This window comes from Hemibagrus wyckioides, linkage group LG14, assembly GCF_019097595.1.
Source record: "Hemibagrus wyckioides isolate EC202008001 linkage group LG14, SWU_Hwy_1.0, whole genome shotgun sequence".
NCBI classification, from domain to species: Eukaryota; Metazoa; Chordata; class Actinopteri; order Siluriformes; family Bagridae; genus Hemibagrus; species Hemibagrus wyckioides.
The window spans coordinates 21104847-21127485 of record NC_080723.1 but is presented as its reverse complement, the minus strand read 5'-3'; the positions used below and the strand labels follow the sequence as shown (position 1 = coordinate 21127485).

Here is a 22639-nt window from a genome sequence, read left to right as displayed (position 1 = left end):
CATCCCATATCATGACAGTTGCCAAGTTTCAAGTGGAATTTTCCAACATGCACTAATCTCATAAAACACCACACTGATACGCTGCAGGGGTGGTGGTATGCAGCTACCACTAACGCTTGCCTGAAAACAAACAACAAGTGGTACCGGAGGAGCTTATGGCCATGTTTGATTTGGGTCTAATCGGAAAGTCCCCCAGTGACTTGTCTATCCTTGTGATCCTGGTTCCAGAGGGATATTGGAGTCAGTCCGCTTTAGGAAAGTCAGTTCAGTGTTTTAACTGAACACATTTATTTAACACTGGATTTGACTAAAGGATATGGGCAGATATCCTTGACTCCAATATACTTTTCAACTCCATTTCGTTTACACCAATTTGGCAGTCATCCTCTTGGGTTATTTAGAGCCCCAGACACCTTCCAATGACTCATGAACAGAATTTTCCATCCACACGCTTTTTATTCCACTGCATATTGTCACTGAAGTCTAATTAAAAAGTAAAAGTCATTTCCTTTAATCAAAGGTGTAGATGTGGCATGATGACACACTGTTTTCTCTCCCCATGCTGTTTTATTTTTAGAATAAAATAATATGATATTAGTATGATAACTACCCTGATCTTTGGAGATACTAAATATTTTAGGATTTTCTGTGCACTAGCATGTTTTTACGCTTTCCCGAAATGAACTGCTCATCCATCTGGCGCGTGAATTTGGGTGTGTGTGTGTGTTTATTTAAATCCGCAGATTTGGCAGGTTCATAGACACTGCGTATAAATTCCCAGGTGATGTAATGGTGGAGCCCTGTTTATTAGGAATAAATCAATTAATAATAGACAAATGCATTCATGCATACATACACATACACTCTTAGTACGGACACGGACCTTTTTTAATCTCTCGAGGCGGTGTCATGTAGCAGGTGGTGAGAAAATCTAAAAAAAAAAACAAAAAAAACAAAATTGATCATAAATCAATACCCAGTCTCGAGCGCTAAGGTGTCCCATGTCTGGGACCCTTTTGTGCTGGCTCGGTCACCGTGGCTCAGGAGTCATGCAGGGACCGTTAACCCTCGTGCGTCCGCGCGCTTTCAGACGCACAGGGAGACTAAAACAATAAGCGAGAGGACGATGAGTTTTGCGCGAGCGGTTTACTGGGACTAGTGTTCAAGGCAATCGATACTTACTCTCCGGTAAGTTGCCATTAATCATTACGAGTTCTGTGGGGATATTTTGTTCACCTGTTCTGGCCAGTCATTTTATTAATGTTTTTTTAGCACTATTTCTTGCTAATTACAACTTTATATAGGTGGTTGTCAAAGTGAGGTCCGGGAACAACTGTAAAACAAACAAACAAACAAAAAACCCCAGCAATTTAGATCAATTTATTTTTTAAAACTTTACCCTATTTTATAATGTCTAAAATTATAGCAGGCTTTACTTAAATTCTTTTTGATGAACTTGATACACAATATTTAGTTAAACCTTATCATTGTATCATTGCATAGAGATGAATAAAACAGAAAGTGGGTATAAAGTTAATCTTGATAAATATATTCTTCTGTAAGAGCTTTATCTTGGGAATTTATTCATAGTAACACTTGGCGAAAGGCATTAGTACACCCTGGATAGGACGCTGGTCCATTACAGGGCATCAGGTGGGTCTAAACTGAAGGTAAAATTAATTTTATCTGTTTTTTCCTTTCAAGCAAAAATGTTATTAGTCCAGTTTACATTTTTTTGCCTTAGATAATGGTGAGCCACCTGATTGCCTTTGCCCATAGTGGGTTTACATACACTGGACAGTGTATATCACTGTGCTTAAAATTTTTCTAAGCACAAATATTATACACACCACTGTTAAATGTACTAATATTCAGTCTCCAATCAGACTCACTGCCTCACTTTTATTTAAAAATCACTGCTAAACCTTGTTTCTTTAAATACAACGTTCAGCAACGCCTATTCAATGTACAACGCCTAATATAGAAATAGGCAAAAAAAAAAAAAAATTATATATACATATATATATATATATATATATATATATATATATATATATATATATATATATATATATATATATATATATATCTAAGTATACAGCACCTTTATCATGGAACGCTGTACAAAATGACACTAAATTAAATGAATTGGTAAATTTGTTGTTGTCTCTTTGCTTGTTGAAACTTTGCATGCTTTACTCTTCACTCTCAGGAGACTTTGATACAGTTAGAATGAGAAATAAAATATAAATTAATCATAAACTCGGATGCTGTTTTAAAAGTTTAACCAAAAAAAAACCTATAAAACTCTTCCTGGAAGACAGTAAGGTAAACAAGGACACAGGAGGTAGTCTTTAGAAAGAGTGATGTTATATGATTATATTACACACACACAGATTGTCGTAGCTAATTTACCTACTGGTATTATGTAGGAATTTGTCATTTTAATTTTATTTAGTTACATAGTTGGAAACAACAACACATCTTTATAAGAGCTATAACTATATATCTCATAGTTATTAGCTTGTTTAACTTGGGTTTAACCACAATAACCCCAAACCTAATATATTCTAATACATACAAGTACATGTTTATGACTGCAATAAACAGCAAAACATTACTGTACACATAATAAATGAACAAAGATGAAATGAATCTATACTGATAGAAAATTTATTTCATAGTTAAATGGATATAAAAAGTTTGATAACCACTTATTGTGACCACAAATGATGTCAGTCCTTCGTAGCAGTTCTGCAACAAGAACTGCACAATTATATAAACTCCATACTCTGATATTAACTGTATAACTCTATTAACATCTTAATTAAGCATTAGAAATATTGGGTTATAATGGGTAACAATGTGGACCTGAAAAGAAACAGACATGTTGCATCAAGATTCCTGTTTTTTTCTTTAAAATTTCCTTCACCTGCAAATGCAAGAATTTAAAGTTAGCTGTTCACAGCTTTTAAAAGTTTTAAAATCATGAATGTATTACAATTTAATTTGGCTTGATAGACATTTTCACACACACACACACACACACACACGTATACACACACGTATACACACACACACACACACACACACACACTAGTGCTGTCATGCTGACCAAAGTCTGGCTTTCCTATGTATTAGATAACTGCCAAGCTGCCAACACACATTTATGGAAAAGTAACTGCTTGAGTCCGGGACTCTCACAGAGATCCTCGCCTGATCCCAATCCTACACCTGCTACTCTCGTCCCACACACCAAAGGGGCTCAGCTGTTCGTGTAAACAAGAAAAAAATAAAAAATAATAAATAAACATCTTATTCACTAAAAATAAAATGATGTTATGTCTCATGCAGTTATATCAAAATCTACTTTGAGATTCCAAAGCAATGTGTATGAATTTCTGTGAATGGCTCTTTCACAAAAATCCCTCTGAAATGCCCATATAATAACAAAATACACATCTCACAAGGGCCTCAGAGAGGTTAATGGTCTTGCTCAAGGGCACAACAGTGGCAGCATGTGTCGTCAACAAACCTTATAGTCGCAGTTTTATATAACTCACTTGTTTATTCAATTGTAGAACAATTGAAGGACATTAAAAAGTGTGACAATTGTGATAATTTAAAAACAATTTAAAAACAAATCCCCACAGTAATCACTGGTTTCCACTATCCTCTGTTGTTGTAGGTGGAACTCCAAATGTTTGGGGAAGCTGCTGATTTGTGGATGGTGTATTGGTGGGTGGCACAACTGTGCATAGTAGGTGGGTCAGTAGAAGAAATCCCACCTTGGCCATGCCCTCAGAATTGTGAGTGCTTCCATGAACCTCTTAAGGTCAACTGTTCCTCATGTCACTTAAATTCTGTACCGGAGGGTATCCATAAAAACACACAAAGCCTCAATCTGGCCAATAATCTACTGAATACACTTGGAAAACATCAGTTCTCTGATCTGGAACAACTTCAGGAATTGGATTTGAGTGAAAATTTGCTGACAGTGATCGAAGTGCAAGCATTCTCTGGCCTGCAAAACCTTCTCATTCTGAGGATTTCCCAAAATCGTCTGAAGGTCATTTTGGTTGGAGTGTTCTCTGGACTTCAGAGTCTCCGTCTGCTGGACATTAGTAAGAATGAAATCCTTGTGTTTCTCAATGACATGTTTTATGAGATGCCATCTCTACAGAAGTTAGAAGTGAATGAGAATGAGCTTGTGTTTATCTCAAATCGTGCCTTCAGTGGCCTACTATACCTTCAGGAACTTAACCTGGATGGCTATAACCTTACTTCATTCCCAACTGAGGCACTGTCACAGCTTCCCAGGCTGGTGAGGCTGCGTTTCTCTCACACTGGTCTCACAGTGCTACCCAACAATTCATTTAGGCAGCTGACTCAGCTCAGGGAGCTGACAGTGTCCCAGTGGCACAGGCTGGATACACTCTTACCTAATAGCTTGACTGGAGTCAACCTTACCTCTCTGACACTCAGCTACTGCAACCTGAGCTCTGTGCCATATACTTCTTTGCGCCATCTGGTTTATTTACTCTACTTAGACCTGTCCTACAACCCTATCACCTCCATCCAGCCAAATCTGCTCAGAGACCTTCTACGATTGCAAGAGTTCCATTTAGTTGGTGGAAATCTCCAGAGGGTGGAACCAGGTGCTTTCCGTGGCCTTGTTCACATTCGGCTATTGAATGTATCATTAAATCAACTGTCCACACTGGAAGAGACTGTGTTCCAATCAATAGAGACACTTCAGGTACTTCGGCTGGATGAGAACCCACTTGCTTGTGACTGCCGACTATTTTGGGTCCTGCAGCGTCATCTGCATCTAAGCAGCGATGAACAGCCACCTAAATGTGCCTCACCTGTACAGGTGCAGGGTAGAACATTCCAGGATTTCACAGAGGCTGAGCTTCCAGTGTTGTTTACTTGTAGACAGGCGCGTATACTAAATCGCAAGCCACAGGAGATGCGTGTGGATGAAGGCCAAACAGTCCTGTTCCTTTGCCAAGTGGATGGTGACCCGTCACCCTCGGTCATCTGGGTGAGCCCTCAGCGGACGCTTCTGCCTACAACTGGTCGGATCCGTGTGCTGTCCAATGGAACTCTTGAGGTGCGTTATGTACAAGTGCAAGATAGTGGCATCTACTACTGCTTTGCATCCAATGTGGCAGGGAATGACACAATTTCTGTTAGTCTGTGGGTGCGAAGATATATGACTTCCTTATCTCGGAATCGCTCTGCCCACTTCTTTCTTGATGGGTGGAGCTTTTCATCCACCCATCCACCAGTAAACGGCTCATACAATGCTCAGCCATTTCCATTTGACTTGAAGACACTGCTGGTTGCAGTAACAATGGGCTTTCTGTCCTTCCTGAGCTCTGTGGCAGTTTGCTTTATATTTATGTTCTTTTGGAGTCAGAGCAAAGGGCAGATCAAACGCACAGCCACAATTGACTTTGTACCTCACAGTACAGGAGCAGGATCAGGGGGAGGACGGACCAGGATGGAGACTGGCAGGTTTACCATGAAGCTCATCTAATGTCTGATGCTAAAATGAAAGTGCCTGATGAAGTGTTTAGGAGATGCAAAAAAGTTCATATGAATATCAAGCCATAGAAAAAGGGAAATATTGTGTTCACATTTTGGTCTGGATATAGTAATGGTGATGATTTTCAAGGAAGTATGGGCAAACCCACAAATGCATGGAGTTTGGTTGAAACCTCTGCTACAGTTGCACTACGTTGTTCTAAAACGCATGGGACATGGTAAAGCTCTGAAAATGATTGCGGTGCAAGAAAATCTAAGATTAGATTTTTCTGATCTAAGAACAGAGAACAGCTTTTCAGGGCATGAACGAGCATAAGTGATTATTCTTTATACACAGCATGAGAGCATGTGAGAAACACTTAGGATTTACAATTAGGAAATTTACAACCATTAAGAGTGGTGTAAGTATGAATGCCCAGGCATGCATGTATGTTATAGTAAATTGTAGGGATCTTTCTGTTTTTTTCAATAAATTGCTGATATCTACTGATACAGTATGGAACACACAAGATCATAACATGCCATTTAATATATATTAAACAAAATAAATAAAATGTAGAACCAGAATAAATTATCTATGCAGAAAGCTTTCATTCAGTGAACCTGTGATTGGGTTGTGATTGTATATTGTCTGTCTGTCTTGGACTGAATGAATAAAAGTTTTTTTGGTCAGTTTATATTATTTAAAATAATATATAAAAAAAGTTGCATTTTGTTTTTTTCTTGCTTTTTCTGTAAAGTTTTGTCTCTTTTGTGCAGGAAATTTATCTAGGATCCTGTATGAGCAATTTAAGACCTTGGACATATCACTGAGATTTTTGAGAATTTGGAAGCCACCATGAACTCTTTGTCATGTTCCCCAAACTATTCCAGAGCAATACTGTTTATGATGAATGGGTGTACATGGTTTGCAACAATGTTCAGATAGGTGGCATGTCTCAATGTAACATGCACATGAATTCCAGGACCCAGGGTTTCCCAGCAGAACATTATAGAGCAGAACATTGTAGAGCTTCTGCCAGCTTACCTTCTTCCCATGGTACATCCTGGTGCCATCTCTTCCCAAGGTAAGCTAAGCACATGCACTTGGCCATCCACAAGATGTAAAAGTAAACATGATTCATCAGACTAGGCCAAGTTCTTCCATTACTCCATGGTACAGTTTGTATGATCACATGTCCATTCTAGGACAGTAGGACAGTTTTAATGGAGGACATGGGTCAGCATGGGCACTCTGACTGGTCTGCAGCCAAGAAGCCCCACACACAGCAAGCTGCTATACACTGTGTGTTCTGTCACTTTTCGAACATAGCCAGAATCGATAATAATTTGCACTATAACAGCTTTTCTGTGGGATCAGGCTAGATGATCCCTACACATATCAATAAGCCTTAGGCACCAATGACCCTGTCACTGGTTCACCAGGTGTCCTTCAGTTTCAGATAAAAAAAACCATCTAGTCTTCAGCTGTCCAATATGTGTGAGCCTGTGCCCATGAAAGCCTTGTTCTTGGCTGATAATAGGGGAACCTGATGTCCTGTCAGCTCAGACCACTCGGGTCATTCTCCTCTAAACTAATAAACAAAGTGCAGACCCTCTGTTCTAGAGACTGTGTGTCAAAATCCCAGGAGATCAGCAGTTTATGAAATAATAAATCTAGCCTATTTGTGCATTGTGTTGCTACCACATGATCAACTGATTGGATAGGGGCATCAATGGGGACAGGGTCATCTGCAGGTTGATAGTGGGTATGGAATTTAGAATTTGGGTTTCCTCACAGCATTCATAGGACATGCAATTGGTGTCTTATGCTCTGTTTTATAACAATTTTGCTGTCTTCCTGTATTTCTTAGTTTTCTATAGGCCTGATTAATTTTCTGAACCATGATACCCAATACTCACCATTAATTGTCCATTAGTTTGGATGCTGTCACTGTCCCTGTGCGGGGCTCGAACCCGGACCTCCGTGATGGTGCGTGCGCCTGCATGCCATGGAAGACCCAAGTGCAGGATTCAGCGAAGCACTGCTTTATTTACACAAACACACGACATAGGGCAGACTAAGCTAACACTAGACAAAACATGACAAAGAAACAAACAAAACCTAAAACCTGGCTGAGAACATGAACATAGCATAAACATAAACAAAAAAAACATTAAACACAAAAACCACAGTGTAGATAACAATGACCTAAAAAGATAGCTTAATGCACTTATCTCACCTCTTTCTACTCCATGTACCATACTCTAGCTGGGTGGAGCCACTATCTCTCAAGGTACAAGGATGACATGCACTTCTTGTCCTGCAAGTCCTGAGTTGTACTGGGGTTATAACAGACTTCCCCTGGCTGTCCAAATGGCTGAAGTCACTAGCCAGTGAGAATGGAACCCAATTTATTAGAGCTCCCCTAAGACTGAAGTGGCATTGCTTTTATTTGAAGTACTTTTGGCCCATGTGATTTTGTGGCTCATATCCAAGCTTATGGCAGCAGTGAAGCATGAACATAGTAAGTTGGTGTTGTTAGGTTTGGGATCAGTGTGGTACCAGCATGAGCATGGATAATATGAGATGACATTAAATCATGTAAGGATGAGGTCCCATCAGACCTTTTCTTGGGGTTAATTGCTTTATTGTTTTATAGTATTTAATGTTCTTGAGGTCAGTACATACAATGAAAGGGTTTTCAACAAGTAGCTTCTTGTTACTTATAATGTCTTTCTGTAGAGATCTGTTAGATTAGACCAGGGTATTTTAAAATAAGGGATTGTGCTTGAGAAGGGAATGAGATTGCAATTATCAGATATTATGCAATTATCAGAATTTCAGATCAATTTTTGCAAATCCTAGAAATGTCTTTACGTATTTGATTTTCTGGGCAGTGGACAACTCTGTTACTGCTTGGATCTTGGCTTTGTTGGGTGAACTGGGGTAGGGAGTTGATGTAGAAGGCATCATCAATGCAGGCTATACTAATTCTTCTGAGAATGTATATCAAGAAAGAACAGGTCATTTGTAGATGTATATCACCAAATTAGCCCTCAGCTTTCACATTTACAAAACATTTTGTTACAAATAGTGGAACCACTGCTTCGTTTTGTCTTCTCTTTCTATTCCTTTTGATTTTAGGTACCACCCACCAATGACTCTTACTGGATACGCGGCTGTCACTCATTATTTGTCTAACAATGACATCCCCATTCTCCTCCAATCATGTCTCTGCGGGAAGCTTTAAAAAGCACAAGCGGCATCAGGAACAGATCAGCTGAGCTGGGGAGGGACTGAGCTGTGATCAGCTGTGGTGTCGGGTTATCACGGTGTTCGTATTTTGATTGTGGTACCTATGACCATTACATGTTGACTTTGAAGTCATGTTCCGATTTGGTATGGATTGAATGATGCCGATGTATGTATGGAAGAGCGCAGTAACAAGCAGAGGGAGACCAGGAACAGCCTAGCAGGGCACGTGCCATACATATCCACACACAGGACATATCTTGTATTAGACACACTAGGGTAGTGGTGTGCGCTAATTCTGTATTTTTGTTTTGTCAGGTAGTGTAAGTTCAGGGCGCATCTGCACTCAAGACTTTTTCCTTTTCTTTTTTTTAGTTAGAGAATTGGGAGGAGTTAGTGGGATGTTTTTGTTATATTTCTTTCTTTGATTTTAGCACCACTTTAAGTTCCTTCTCCCTTTTGTCTTGGTTGCATTATTGTTTCATTATTTGGTGCATACATATACATTTATAAATATTCGTTAGGAGAAATAAATCTTTGTTGGTGCTAACTGGTGTCTTGCGTTTCCCTTGCCGCCCTCTACCTTAGTTTTCTTTTCTTATGGTCACCTCAATGTTACTATTAAATTCCTAGACCTAATTTCAGCCAGAGTTGTAACAATTTACAATTATTTATTTTGCAGACATCTTTACCCTTATGTGACAGAACACAAACTCAGTTTTCCATCAAATTACCATAAACAAATGACCCACAAAAAGACCAAAGAATACAAGTTAAAAAGGCAATAATATCTCTATGGGATGTGGGGGCAGACTGTGGGGAAATTAACAAATTAATGGGAGGCACACCTGTCTCTTATTGTGCCTTTCCCTTTTATTTGTGACTTTTCCTCATGATTGCTGGTAGGTAGAAGAAGCCAATGTGTCAGCTAGCCCTTTACTGAGATACTGGGTATAGTGATACATTTTGTACTATATAGGTTCCATACATCTATAACATTATGAAACATTATCAAATATCAGTACACTTTTTTTGGTTAAAATATTTCATAATCCCAGTAATCGGCACAGTGTAAGTCTGAAACCTTGGCTGCTAACACACTTACAGGTATGTGTGACCATAACAAAGTGTGGGGCAAGCAGTGAGACATTGGGCCTTCTGAAGGGGACACCCAACCCCTCACCTTCAGCCACTTGCCCACTAGGATAGTCATGAGACAATACTTCAAAGAATAAATTTGATTAGTTGGGAGTGATTAATGGGTAAAATCTCCAAGGTAGGACAATAGTTTCCTGATTTTTTTGTTGTTCAAGAATTTGAAATTGAAATGAGGCACTCAAACCTGAACCTCCATGACTCTGTTGGGCACTGCTTTTCACATCGATCAAGTCAGCAGAGGCAGTGTGGTGCTATGGGCAATGTTCTTCTGGGAAAGCTTGGGTCTTGACATTCATATGGATGTTGCTTTGATACCTACCACAACCTAAACAGTGTTGCAGACCAAGTACAGCCTCTTCAATGCAAAGGTGTTTCTTCATGGCAATGGTCTCTATCAGCAGGATAATGCACCCTACCACACTGTGAAAGTTATTCAGGAATGGTTTGTGGAACATAATAAAGAGTTAAAGACTTCCAAATTCCCTAGATCTCAATCTGATTAAGCATGTGTAAAATGTAACAAGCATTTTCCCAATTCTTTTTGTCTGTTTTAATGCTAAATAAATGCCTTAAAGTAATGATTTAAATTCTTCAACATGCAACATTCTTCATCCTGCTTTTTCTTGTCTAAAATCTTTTCACATATCCCTCTCTCACCAACTCACCTCACAGCTTTTGTATTTACATGATGTTTAGACTCTTCACTTTGTCATTTGGCAGCCGCATTAATCCAGATGTACAGACATGAAAAACAGAACATCTTAACCCTTTTATATATTTTTTAAATTATCAATGAAATTAATGAAAGATGCTGGTAGGAAGGACAAAGAATAATGACGAGTATGAAGCAGTCGGAGTCATAATCTGAATCAGAAAACATAATCACATTACCTGTATAACCCATAACCTGAGCAAACTTTTGGTCTTTTATGAACTGCCATGACGTCTTTAGTCAAAAAGTACAGGCTCTTTGTAGGTCATGTTATATTTACATGACATTTACATTCTTTGCCTTAAAACATACCATAGCTACTTAAAAGGAACACGTTTTCCATCAAATTACCATAAACAAAAGACACACAACCACACGCAAGGATTTCACTAAATGCTGGAGTCCAGCAGTGCTATAGCCACAAGTCACAATTAACCTACTGTGACCTCCACTAATATTGTCATTCTTGGTAAATATAAACGAAGAATAATAAAATAATTGCAAACACAACACATACTTATTTAAAATATCTTTGTTAAACATACTGTATGTGTATTATATTGGCACCCCTGTGAATTCATATAAGTAATGTTAAAGGATATTTGAAGTTTATTCCAATTCATATTTTACAATAAAGACAAATTTTCACACTCTTGTTTGCTTTTTATTTACCAAGAATATTAACTGAATAATGTACAGCTCATTAGGCCATTCATAAGTCAGGAGGATTCTCCGTGATGCTTAAAATGTATTTTTATTCTCTCTCTCTCTCTCTCTCTCTCTCTCTCTCTCACTGTCACCTTGTCAATGTCAAAACAACACAGTCAAAACCATGACTGAGGAGTGCTACTTTCACACCAGTCACAATACAGTCCCAGGCAAAGAACTTGCAATAAATATGGTATTAGTTATTAATACTGCAATATATAAATAAATATTTATAGAATATTACCACTAGGAATTTACACTCCACCATTACAGTTACAGAAGTGAATTTGGAAGGATGCTTACATAAGCTAATTCTGAGGACAGTTTACATTTCAGCAGCCAACATTATCTCAAGCACCTTACATTTTACACAGCTGAGTAATTGAGGGTTAAGGGCCTTGTTTAGGGGCCCAGCAGTGTCAGCTTGGTGGACTTGGGATTCAAACTCACAATCTTCCAATCAGTAGCCCAACACCTTTACCACATCCCCAATGTGGAAGCAGACTGCTTAAAATAAATTACCCAGGTGACAAGCTGTTATATTTTTCAGGTTAAACACTAACTATAGACGCTTTCCCACTGTCTAGACGCTACACTAAACATCAGCATGTAATTAACAATGTACCATAGCATGGGGGAAATGTTGACATGTTAGATTAATTGTGGGGTTGTAACCAGAAATATGAAATATTGTCTATACCAACAACAACAAATAAACATGACATTTAGGTTGAATCACATTTATTATATTTATTATAATATATTTATTACAATTATACAATTATTCTATTTTAATCCAAGACTTAAGACTTAAGATCCCGTCACATTCTCATCATAAATATTCAGGTTTACATGACTGAATTATAACTTCTATGACCAATGAAAAGATAAATAGTAGCAGTAACCACATCAGATCTATAGTGCCACTTTAATGCTATGAAAAGATAAAACATATATTTTTGTTGTTCTGAAGGAAAGTATTCTCAAAGATTTTTTTTTACCAGAAAGCAAAGATAAAATAAGTATATGGTATATAATTCATTTTATACATGAATTTCAAAGAATATATAGTTAACCAACACCTTTCCCAATTTCAGTGAATCACAAATTCACTAATGCTACATGCTCATGAAATAATTTCAACATATATTGGTATATATTTATAATTACTAAACTAGAACTATGGTTAGAGTTAGGGTTATTCTCCAAAATCCAGTTCTGGTGAGTTGTATTGTGTTATGCAGATATTCTTCTTGGAGATGACCAACCCATGGAAAGCCTGGGAGAGGGATAGAATAGATTTGTCTATATATTTCATAATATATGTATTTTTGACGTATTCATTTTTTTGGGAAACATTCAACTGAGGTATTCATAGTTTAGTTACTCACCTCAGTAGTAGCAGTAGAAATAAAGCTTCTCGTTGCAGTCTCTGTTCTCAAAAAGGGCTGTTTTGGTATTGAGAGCACCACAGTGGTAGCGTGGAGCTGGGCATGAGGGTAATGAGACCAGTGTGCCCAATTGCTCCCTGCTCACCCAAAGCCATTTTCCATTTACGAAGTGCAGGCCAGTCCAGACCCTGTCTATTTGGGTCTTACTGTTCTCCTTTTCAGCCAACTGTATTTTAGTCTCAGATGGCAGGGAGGCCAATCTAGTGTAGTTCCTTCTGCAAAAATGATAAGCTTCTTCCCATGTCTTTTTCTCCTTCACCAAAAATAAAATTTGGTAACAAACAAAAAACTGTTCTTTCTGACAGAACTCATCATTCCAGCCCTCTGGCATCATTTCAACACAGTTCTGATTTCCCTCATTATTACTTGGCTGGTCGATGTCCCACTGAAAATAAGAACTTGGTGTTTGATCAGCCCACAGCCAGATGTTTGCATTTAACCTAGCTCTGTACATTCCAAGCCAAACATCATTCCTGTTCCCTATAAGTGCATGGACGTTCTGGTTTTCCTCATCTGTAGTGATTACAGCCAGATCCTTGTGGAATCGTCTGCAGTAGAACAGAGCATCAGTCCAGTTCTTAGCTGTGCCAAAAGGAATATATTCTCTTGTCAGACCTGATGCCACTCCAAAATGGAGCACCAGAACAGGGACAAACAAGGGTAACATCTTCTCTGGTGTGATGTTTCTGAGCTCTGAAAGCTTTGTACAGGTCTTTCAACTACAGCTTATATTTACATGACATTTACATTTATTTTCTTTGCACACACAACTACCCACAAGGATTCCAAAGAAGGGCTTAAGTCCAGCAAGGTTACAAATACTGGCCACAAAGCAGCAATTCTTGAGAAAAAGTCAAAAAATAAATTTGATTTATTTTAAATTGTTTAAAAAAAGTGGATGTAAAAGTGGATGTAAAAAAAATCATATTTCAAATGTGTTCAAATTCAAGCAGTCAAGCAATCAACGAGTGGAGAATGGAGTGGAGAACGTTCATGGCCATAAGAGGTGCTTTATTGTGTTGCTGTTGCAAGGGCAGAAATCTTGTGGGGCTTCATTAGGGTCCTCCAGGAAATTTTAATTTCACACACACATTTAAATTTTTATTATTATTTTTTTTTCCCAGTAAGTTGATTGTGGATACTGAAAACCCTCATTATATATTATGAGCACAGTGTTTCTGCAGTGGTCATATGCTAAAGTATGTCCGGATTCACCCAAATCAAGCATCTTATCACTTGCATTCTCCTTTCAACAAAATTACCAGATTTGGTACATTATAATTTTGTCAACAAATGCAGCCATGTTTTATCGTAAAAGAGCAAGTTGAATTTGGAAGATGAATTTTTATTTTAGTTTAAATTTGTTATTTGAAGAACAAATTTACACTTTTTTTTTTTCAAAAGCATTACAAACCCAGATTTTGCTGTAAGTCAACTAAAGATTGTAGTTTTCACACAATGGGATGTAAGACTTACTATAATAATGTTGTATGATTTTAAATTCTTATTTTATTTGTCACATACATAATAAAACAAAGAACTGAAATGTTTTTTTCTGGCTTTGTAGCATGTGCAGTAACACACCAAGCCCACTGGCCTTTGACAAGGCAGCCACAGGTTCCACCGAGATTTGAACTCGGATCGCTGGATTCAAAGTCCAGAGTGCTAACCAATACACCATAAAAGATGCATGCAATATCACACAAAAGGCTTAGAGTAATTATTCAAATTCTCATATCATTTAATTGATCATTAATATCATTTAACATTTTAATGATGTTTCTGAACAATTAGCTTCACAGAACTTCAACTTTTCGTTTCTTTGGAAAGAAACTCAAATATGCAGCAAAAATGACTTTTCTGTATTAATCTTAAAGGAATACGGTCAGTCAATTTCTCTTACTTCTCAGACTCAATGATTAAAGACATAAGTAAATGTCCCCCTTTGGCTCTCGCCAAAATACCGCGAGAGTGTGCGCTCGAATATGCTCTAGAACTGCTCTCGCGATACTTTAATGTCCTACACCTGTCGGTCTGCGCGGCACCGCTTTCACATCACATGACTAAAATACCTTACAGCCCTTAAACGGGACAGCAATAAAAATGTCAGAAAACACAACAATCTTATTATTCAGATAATAGTCTAACTTATAATATTTAATGTTAACACAGTTGATTAAAGTAGGCTAACAAATGTAGTTGTGTCAAAAAGGAGGCCCACTGTCTTTGATTCTGAAAACCCCTGACATATAGGACCCTTTAGAATATTATTCCATATCCAAGACGTACAAAAGCCTTAAATTAAATCATCCTAAAGACAGATCTAAATAAAATCTAAACTGTTAAAACACTAAGACATTACAGTCTGAACCTCATGACTTTCTATTATTCAACTAATGCAGTATTTAATTTAAAATACAGACAGGACTTAGGTGAACAATGGACCAGAACAGACTCCATCATTCGGCTGTTCTGTCTATTGATAAAGGAATTCTCAACACTAGAAATACTAGTATGATAATTGATCGTTTTGCTCAAGGCTCTGAGATACTGTCTGATGATTCCACCCTCAAAGAAATAGTATAGAAAAGTCATCAAGAGCATGAAGTAGACAAGATACAAGCAGTAAGATAGCTGAGAGAATGAGAGATGAGAGAACGATAAGAGAAGAGAAGCTGTAAAAAATTTAAAAAATAAACAAAGAATAATTCATACAGTAGTGACAGCATAAATCAGGAATGAAATAATAGGTGCATGTATAATATAGATTATTGTAAAATAATAGTAATAATAAAGGATCTGCACGGCACAGCTCCACACACAAGCAGTAAAAGAGATAATATTGCATGGCATACCTGTGTGAGAGAAAATGTAATGAATTTAATGAACTCCTTTTTTAGTAGCAATACTCTGAAATGATGGGAGGAGTCAGAAAAAAGACTGAATTAAATTTTCTAAAGTTGCATACTGTTTGTGTTAATTTATGTTTATTATTAAACAATATTACATAAAAATGCCCTTACAAAACGTGTTATTCTTGCTTACCCCCTCTCCTCAATTATCCCCGGATGTTTTGGGCTCAGCCCCTGATGTTTTCAAATCCTAGAAACGCCCCTGATTACAACAACGACTCTCCTGAACCTTATTGGCTAAACTGAACCACATAATTAAAACGTCAACATTACATATTACACGTTATTGTGAAGTTCGTTTGAATAGAAAATTAATAAAATATCATGATTATAGTTAAAAATAAAAACCTGCCTGTTGCATAAAAAACCACCCCTCCCACTCAATTTTTTCCCGGTGAGACGTGGCCCAAAGAAGCCCAACTGTGCGGAAATGCGCCCAATCTGGCAACATTGCTTGTGAAGTCGGCGTCTCGGGCTTCTAATTGGCCAACATGGCTTTACGGTTGAGATTATATCGCCACCTGTTGGTTGTGCTTGCTCTTGACAGCGCTTCAGACCACGTTTTTGCGTTTGTGGACGAGATTGTTTGGAGGAATGGAGGAAAAACTCCATTTTTAAAAATACCCGTGTACGTGTGGACTAGGCCTGAGACACCATGGAACCACACAACCACGCAACAGTATTGTATGTATGTATTAAAATTCTATTGGTTTCATAAATGATAATTCACAGTACTGAAAAGGTTCAAAGCTTTTTGTACCATGAACCAACAACACAATCACAGGTCCCACCGAGATTTGAAGTCGGATCACTGGAGTCAGAGTCCACAGTGCTAACCATTACACCATACTACCACTACGGTATTGTACATACACTATATTGCCAAAAGTATTCGCTCACCCATCCAAATAATCAGAATCAGGTGTTCCAATCACTTCCATGGCCACAGGTGTATAAAATCAAGCACCTAGGCATGCAGACTGTTTTTACAAACATTTGTGAAAGAATGGGTCGCTCTCAGGAGCTCAGTGAATTCCAGCGTGGAACTGTGATAGGATGCCACCTGTGCAACAAATCCAGTCGTGAAATTTCCTCGCTCCTAAATATTCCACAGTCAACTGTCAGCTGTATTATAAGAACGTGGAAGTGTTTGGGAACGACAGCAACTGAGCCACGAAGTGGTAGGCCACGTAAACTGACGGAGCGGGGTCAGCGGATGCTGAGGCGCATAGTGCGAAGAGGTCGCCAACTTTCTGCAGAGTCAATCGCTACAGACCTCCAAACTTCATGTGGCCTTCAGATTAGCTCAAGAACAGTGCGCAGAGAGCTTCATGGAATGGGTTTCCATGGCCGAGCAGCTGCATCCAAGCCATACATCACCAAGTGCAATGCAAAGTGTCGGATGCAGTGGTGTAAAGCACGCCGCCACTGGACTCTAGAGCAGTGGAGACGCGTTCTCTGGAGTGACGAATCGCGCTTCTCCATCTGGCAATCTGATGGACGAGTCTGGGTTTGGCAGTTGCCAGTAGAACGGTACTTGTCTGACTGCATTGTGCCAAGTGTAAAGTTTGGTGGAGGGGGGATTATGGTGTGGGGTTGTTTTTCAGGAGCTGGGCTTGGCCCCTAAGTTCCAGTGAAAGGAACTCTGAATTCTTCAGCATACCAAGACATTTTGGACAATTCCATGCTCCCAACTTTGTGGGAACAGTTTGGAGCTGGCCCCTTCCTCTTCCAACATGACTGTGCACCAGTGCACAAAGCAAGGTCCATAAAGACATGGATGACAGAGTCTGGTGTGGATGAACTTGAGTGGCCTGCACAGAGTCCTGACCTCAACCCGATAGAACACCTTTGGGATGAATTAGAGCGGAGACTGAGAGCCAGGCCTTCTCGTCCAACATCAGTGTGTGACCTCACAAATGCGCTTCTGGAAGAATGGTCAAAAATTCCCATAAACACACTCCTAAACCTTGTGGACAGCCTTCCCAGAAGAGTTGAAGCTGTTATAGCTGCAAAGGGTGGAACGACGTCATATTGAACCCTATGGATTAGGAATGGGATGTCACTTAAGTTCATATGCGAGTCAAGGCAGGTGAGCGAATACTTTTGGCAATATAGTGTATGTATGATGGGTAAGGGTATATTTATTTATATTTATTATGAGCACAGCGTTTCTGCAGTGGTCATATGCTAAAGCATGTCTGGATTCACCAAAATTAGCTAGAAATCAAGCATCTTATCACTTGTATTCTCCTTTCTACAAAATCAAATGTACAAATCTATTGTTCAGTTAGGAATTATTACATCATAATCTTGTCAATGAATGCAGCCATGATTTATCTTAAAAGAGCAGCTTGAACTTGGAAGATGAATTTTTATTACCTGAGTTTTTAACTGAAAAAAGTTACACTTTTTGTTCAGAAGCATTACAAACCCAGATGTTGCTGCAAATCAACTAAAGATTGTAGTTTTCACACAGAGGGATGGAAGACTTGCTACAGTAATGTGTATATATATATGTATGATTTTTAAGTTTAAATTTTATTTGTCATATTCTCATTTATTTTAAAGCTTAGGACAGTAAGCTAATTGGCCTGGGACCAAGAAACCACAGGTTCCACCAAGATTTGAACTCAGATCACTGGATTCAAAGTTCAGAGTGCTAACCATTACACCATGGAACCATAGCCCCACCTTCCAAAAAAAAAAAATGAAATGAAAATCAAATTTCATAAGTTACAAACACTACTGAAATGGTTTAAGGCTTGAATTTGGAAGATGAATTTTTATTACCCGAGTTTTTAACTGAACAACAAATTTACACTTTTCAAAAGCATTTCAAACCCAGATTTTGCTAAATTAAATGCTGTTGTATTCACAGAGAAGGATGTAAGACTTGCAACAGTAATGTATATAGGCATGATACAATCTTTTTGAATTTGAACTTCAGACACAGGTTCCACCAAGCTTTGAACTCAGATTGCTGGATTCAGAGTCCAGAGGGCTAACCATTACACCATGGAACCACACAACCTTTGCTGCCTGTTTAGTGCTTCTGACTAATCCAATTATCCAATCAAAGGACAGGAAATTGCTGATGTAATTGTATGGCTGCTCGATGGCCCCAGTGAACTCGAAATCTGATTAGTTAATGTAACAATTTCATTGCCACTTATTTTAAGCTATGGGCGCCTGCACTATTGATTCTAAAGGCCTTGAGGCAGATTTCTTTTAACATGGCAACACATGATGTCAGCGACTGGCTGAAATATGATTGGATAAATACTCTTGTACACTAAATATACACTAACGGAAGCAGTGCAACCAAGAGAAAAGCTATGAAATGTAGAGAATAGACTATTGGGAATAATTTAATACACATTCATGGAAAAATATATTAAATATATTAAAATGCAAGCCAGTGATTCAGATCAGTGCTGTTTAGGCCAGCAGAGAAGACCTTGCTGGCCCTGATAGCCCACCACTGTCGGAATGTCTTTAAGTAACTGACACTTGCAACAGTATTGTATGTATGTATGATTTCAAATTCAAATTTTATTCGTCACATACATAATTCAAAGTACTGAAATGCTTTAAAGTTTTTATTACCTGAGTTTTTTTTGAACTTGGAAGATGAATTTTTATTACCTGAGTTTTTAACTAAACAAATTTACACTTTTTGTTCAGAAGCATTACATACCCAGATTTTGCTGCAAATCAACTAAAGATTGTAGTTTTCACACAGGAGGATGTAAGACTTGCTACAGTAATGTATATATTTATGATTTGAAATTCAAATTTTATTTGTCACATACCTAATAATACAGAGTTCTGAAATATTTTATTACACGGCAGCCCTTTGGGCTTTGACAAAGTAACCACAGGTTCCACCGAGATTTGAACTCAGATCACTGGATTCAAAGTCTAGAGTGCTAACCATTACACCAGGGAACCACATATGAGGTCAGCATTGGGCGATGACTAAGGGTAACAATCTGATGGGGGTTTCGTTAGGGTCCTACAGCAAACTTTTATTTCACACACACATTTAAATTTTTATTATTTATTTTCCAGGAAGTTGAGTAAAAAGTGTTTTTTTAATGATTAACAAAGTGGATGTAAGAAAACACCACATTTCAAATTGTTAGGAATTCAAGCAGTCAATCATTTGATGTGTGGAGAATTGGGAAGCAATTCAGGAAAAACATCCAGGGCACACGGAAAACAAGTGAACGAGTCAGACTTTAATCGATCTCAATCAAGCCCCATCACAATGCACCTGTAAGCTAATAAGAGGGGCTTTTTATTTTATTGGTCACATTTTATGGTGTTGCAAGGTCAGCAATCTAGTGGGGTTTCATTAGGGTCCTCCAGGAAATTTTAAATTCACACACGCACACGCTTTTAATTTTTTAGTTTTTTCCCCAAGGAACTTGATTGTGGATAATGAAAACCCTCGTCGTAAGTACTGCTTCAAAATGCCAAAAGAAGAAACAAGGGCAAGAGACAAAAAACAGAGAGCAGGCAATTTATTGAAATTTGAATTTGAACTCCAACTGGCTGTTCATCAGCTGATGAAAAGTTTAAGACCATAGGCCAAAAAAACCTCACAACAGAACTAAAAGTGTCAAAAAAGGACTTAGTAGTGAGTAGCCCCACCATTCTTGTTGATCACTTCAAACATTTGTTTCGGCCTGCTTGATACGGCTGTTTCCAGGAGGAAGTCATCTGTGGTGCAGATGACTTCACGAAGGGCATCTATGGTATGGAACTACCGTCCATTTTTGTAAACTTCCCTTGCCATCCATTCCCAAACATTCTCAAAGGGATTTAGATCAGGGGAACACACAGGATGGTCCAAAAGAGCTACATTATTCTCCTGGAAGAAGTCCTTCTACAGACGGGCATTGTGATCTGCTAAACTAAAGATTGTAGTATTCACACAGAGGGATGTAAGACTTGCTACAGTAATGTATATATGCATGATTTCAAATTCTATTTGTCATGTACCTAATAATACAGAGTATTGAAATGTTTTATTTTGTAGCATGTGGAGCAACATAGCAGCCCCTTGGGCTTTGACAAAGTAACCACAGGTTCCACCGAGAGTTGAACTCGGATCACTGGATTCAGAGTCCAGCGTGCTAACCATTACACCATAGAGCAAGCCAAAAAGTTTACAGTAACAGTGCGGGAATTATTAAAATAATACTATCCTTAAAAAATGCATCAATAAATAGTATAACATTTTAATGATGTGTGTTTCTGAATGAAAAGATTCACAGAGCTTCAACTTCTCATTTCTTTGGAAAGAAACTCAAATATGCAACAAAAGGGACTTTTCTGTATTAATCATAAATATAGTCTGTCAATTTCTCTTACCCCTCAGACTTAAAGATTAAAGGCATAAGGAAATGGAATCTGAGGAAAATGGGCTGATCTGGAACCAGTGGTTGTGGTGGTTTAATCTGAGCACTTATGTGTATCAATTTTATTTGGATATTAAACTAGATGGACAGTTTATTTTCACTACACCCTTTATGCTTTCATGGCTGAGAGAGTTGACTTCATAGCTTTAAGTAATTTCCACTTTCCCATTGTTAATGTTTCTATGTAGTGATGGAGAAATGCAGTTTTAATTTTACATATTCTACTTCCTGCCACCTCCCAAAACCTGCCGATATGCAGGTTGGCAGAAAAGCTTACTCCACAGTTGGCCACCAGAGGTCAGTGAATCAAGTATTTTAGTTTCAGTGTGAGTCTTAGATATCTGCCATCTGCTGACTATTAGTATTTTACTTTTACTCATTTGAACTAAAATTACTATGTGTTTATTGTCCAAGATGGCAGTGCGGCAGTAGCACGCAGCGGCCTCCCCGGACCAAAATGGTGCTATTGTCCCGAAATAGCCCGACTTTCACGGCATATGGACACCAGATACAACGGTGTCCGTGTGTTCGACCGCCAGACACTACTGGATCATGGGAATCGTGCACCAGACAACGTGCACGATGACCTACGGGCCGGCACTCCCCTCCATCATTTTGTCCAACGTCTGCTCACTGGACAATAAACTGGACTACATCCGACTCCAGCGAACTACACGGCGTGAGTACAGAGACTGCTGTGTCTTTGTTTTTATGGAGACGTGGCTCAGCGACAGAGTTCCGGACGCCGCCATTCAGCTAGCCGGGCTAACCGTGTTTCGTGCCGACAGGAATGCAGCTCTGTGCGGTAAGACTCGCGGTGGTGGTGGGTGTGTTTACATCAACACGGAATGGTGTAAGGACTCTGTGCTTGTGTCTAACTACTGCTCATCGCTAGTGGAGTTTGTGACTGTTAGATGCAGACCTTTTGATTTACCCCGGGAATTCACTACCACTTTCATTCCACCCAGTGCTAATGCTGAGGAGGCTCTGTGTGAGCTGTACGGAACTATTAGCGAGCTGCAGAATGCTGTCCCCGACGGACTGATTATTATCGCCGGAGATTTCAATCATGCAACTCTCAGAACAGTGCTCCCTAAATTCCATCAACATGTGGACTTTGCTATGAGAGGGGCGAACACGCTGGATCTTGTTTACACAAACATTCCCGGCGCGTATCGTGCAGAGCCCTGCCCCCACCTTGGCTACTCAGACCACATCTCTGTTATGTTGATTCCAGCATACAGACCACTCGTCAGACGCTCTAAACCAGCTCAGAAACAGGTTAAAACCTGGCCAGCAGGAGCCATCTCTGCTCTTCAGGACTGTTTTGAGTGCACTGACTGGGACATGTTTAGGGAGGCTGCAACAAACGGCGACTCTATTGACTTGGAGGAGTACACGGCATCAGTGACCGGCTACATCGGGAAGTGCATCGATGATGTGACCGTCTCCAAGTCCATCACCATATGCTCCAACCAGAA

The 22639-nt window shown here is 38.8% G+C and overlaps 1 protein-coding gene and 2 non-coding genes across 3 annotated transcripts; 1 reads left to right on the top strand and 2 right to left on the bottom strand.

The window, feature by feature from the left end:
* The first annotated feature begins 243 nt into the window (after positions 1-243).
* Positions 244-11155, top strand: lingo4a (leucine rich repeat and Ig domain containing 4a). The gene is made up of 2 exons (XM_058407637.1): positions 244-1188; positions 3689-11155. The coding sequence occupies exon 2, from the start codon at positions 3701-3703 to the stop codon at positions 5543-5545; it is 1845 nt and encodes a 614-aa protein (XP_058263620.1). The 5' UTR covers positions 244-1188; positions 3689-3700; the 3' UTR covers positions 5546-11155.
* Positions 11156-18341: 7186 nt separating this feature from the next.
* On the bottom strand, positions 18342-18413 carry trnaq-uug (transfer RNA glutamine (anticodon UUG)). The gene has a single exon. It is a non-coding gene; the product is annotated as a tRNA-Gln (tRNA).
* A 2410-nt stretch (positions 18414-20823) lies between these two features.
* Positions 20824-20894, bottom strand: trnaq-cug (transfer RNA glutamine (anticodon CUG)). Its single transcript has one exon. It is a non-coding gene; the product is annotated as a tRNA-Gln (tRNA).
* Positions 20895-22639: the final 1745 nt, after the last annotated feature.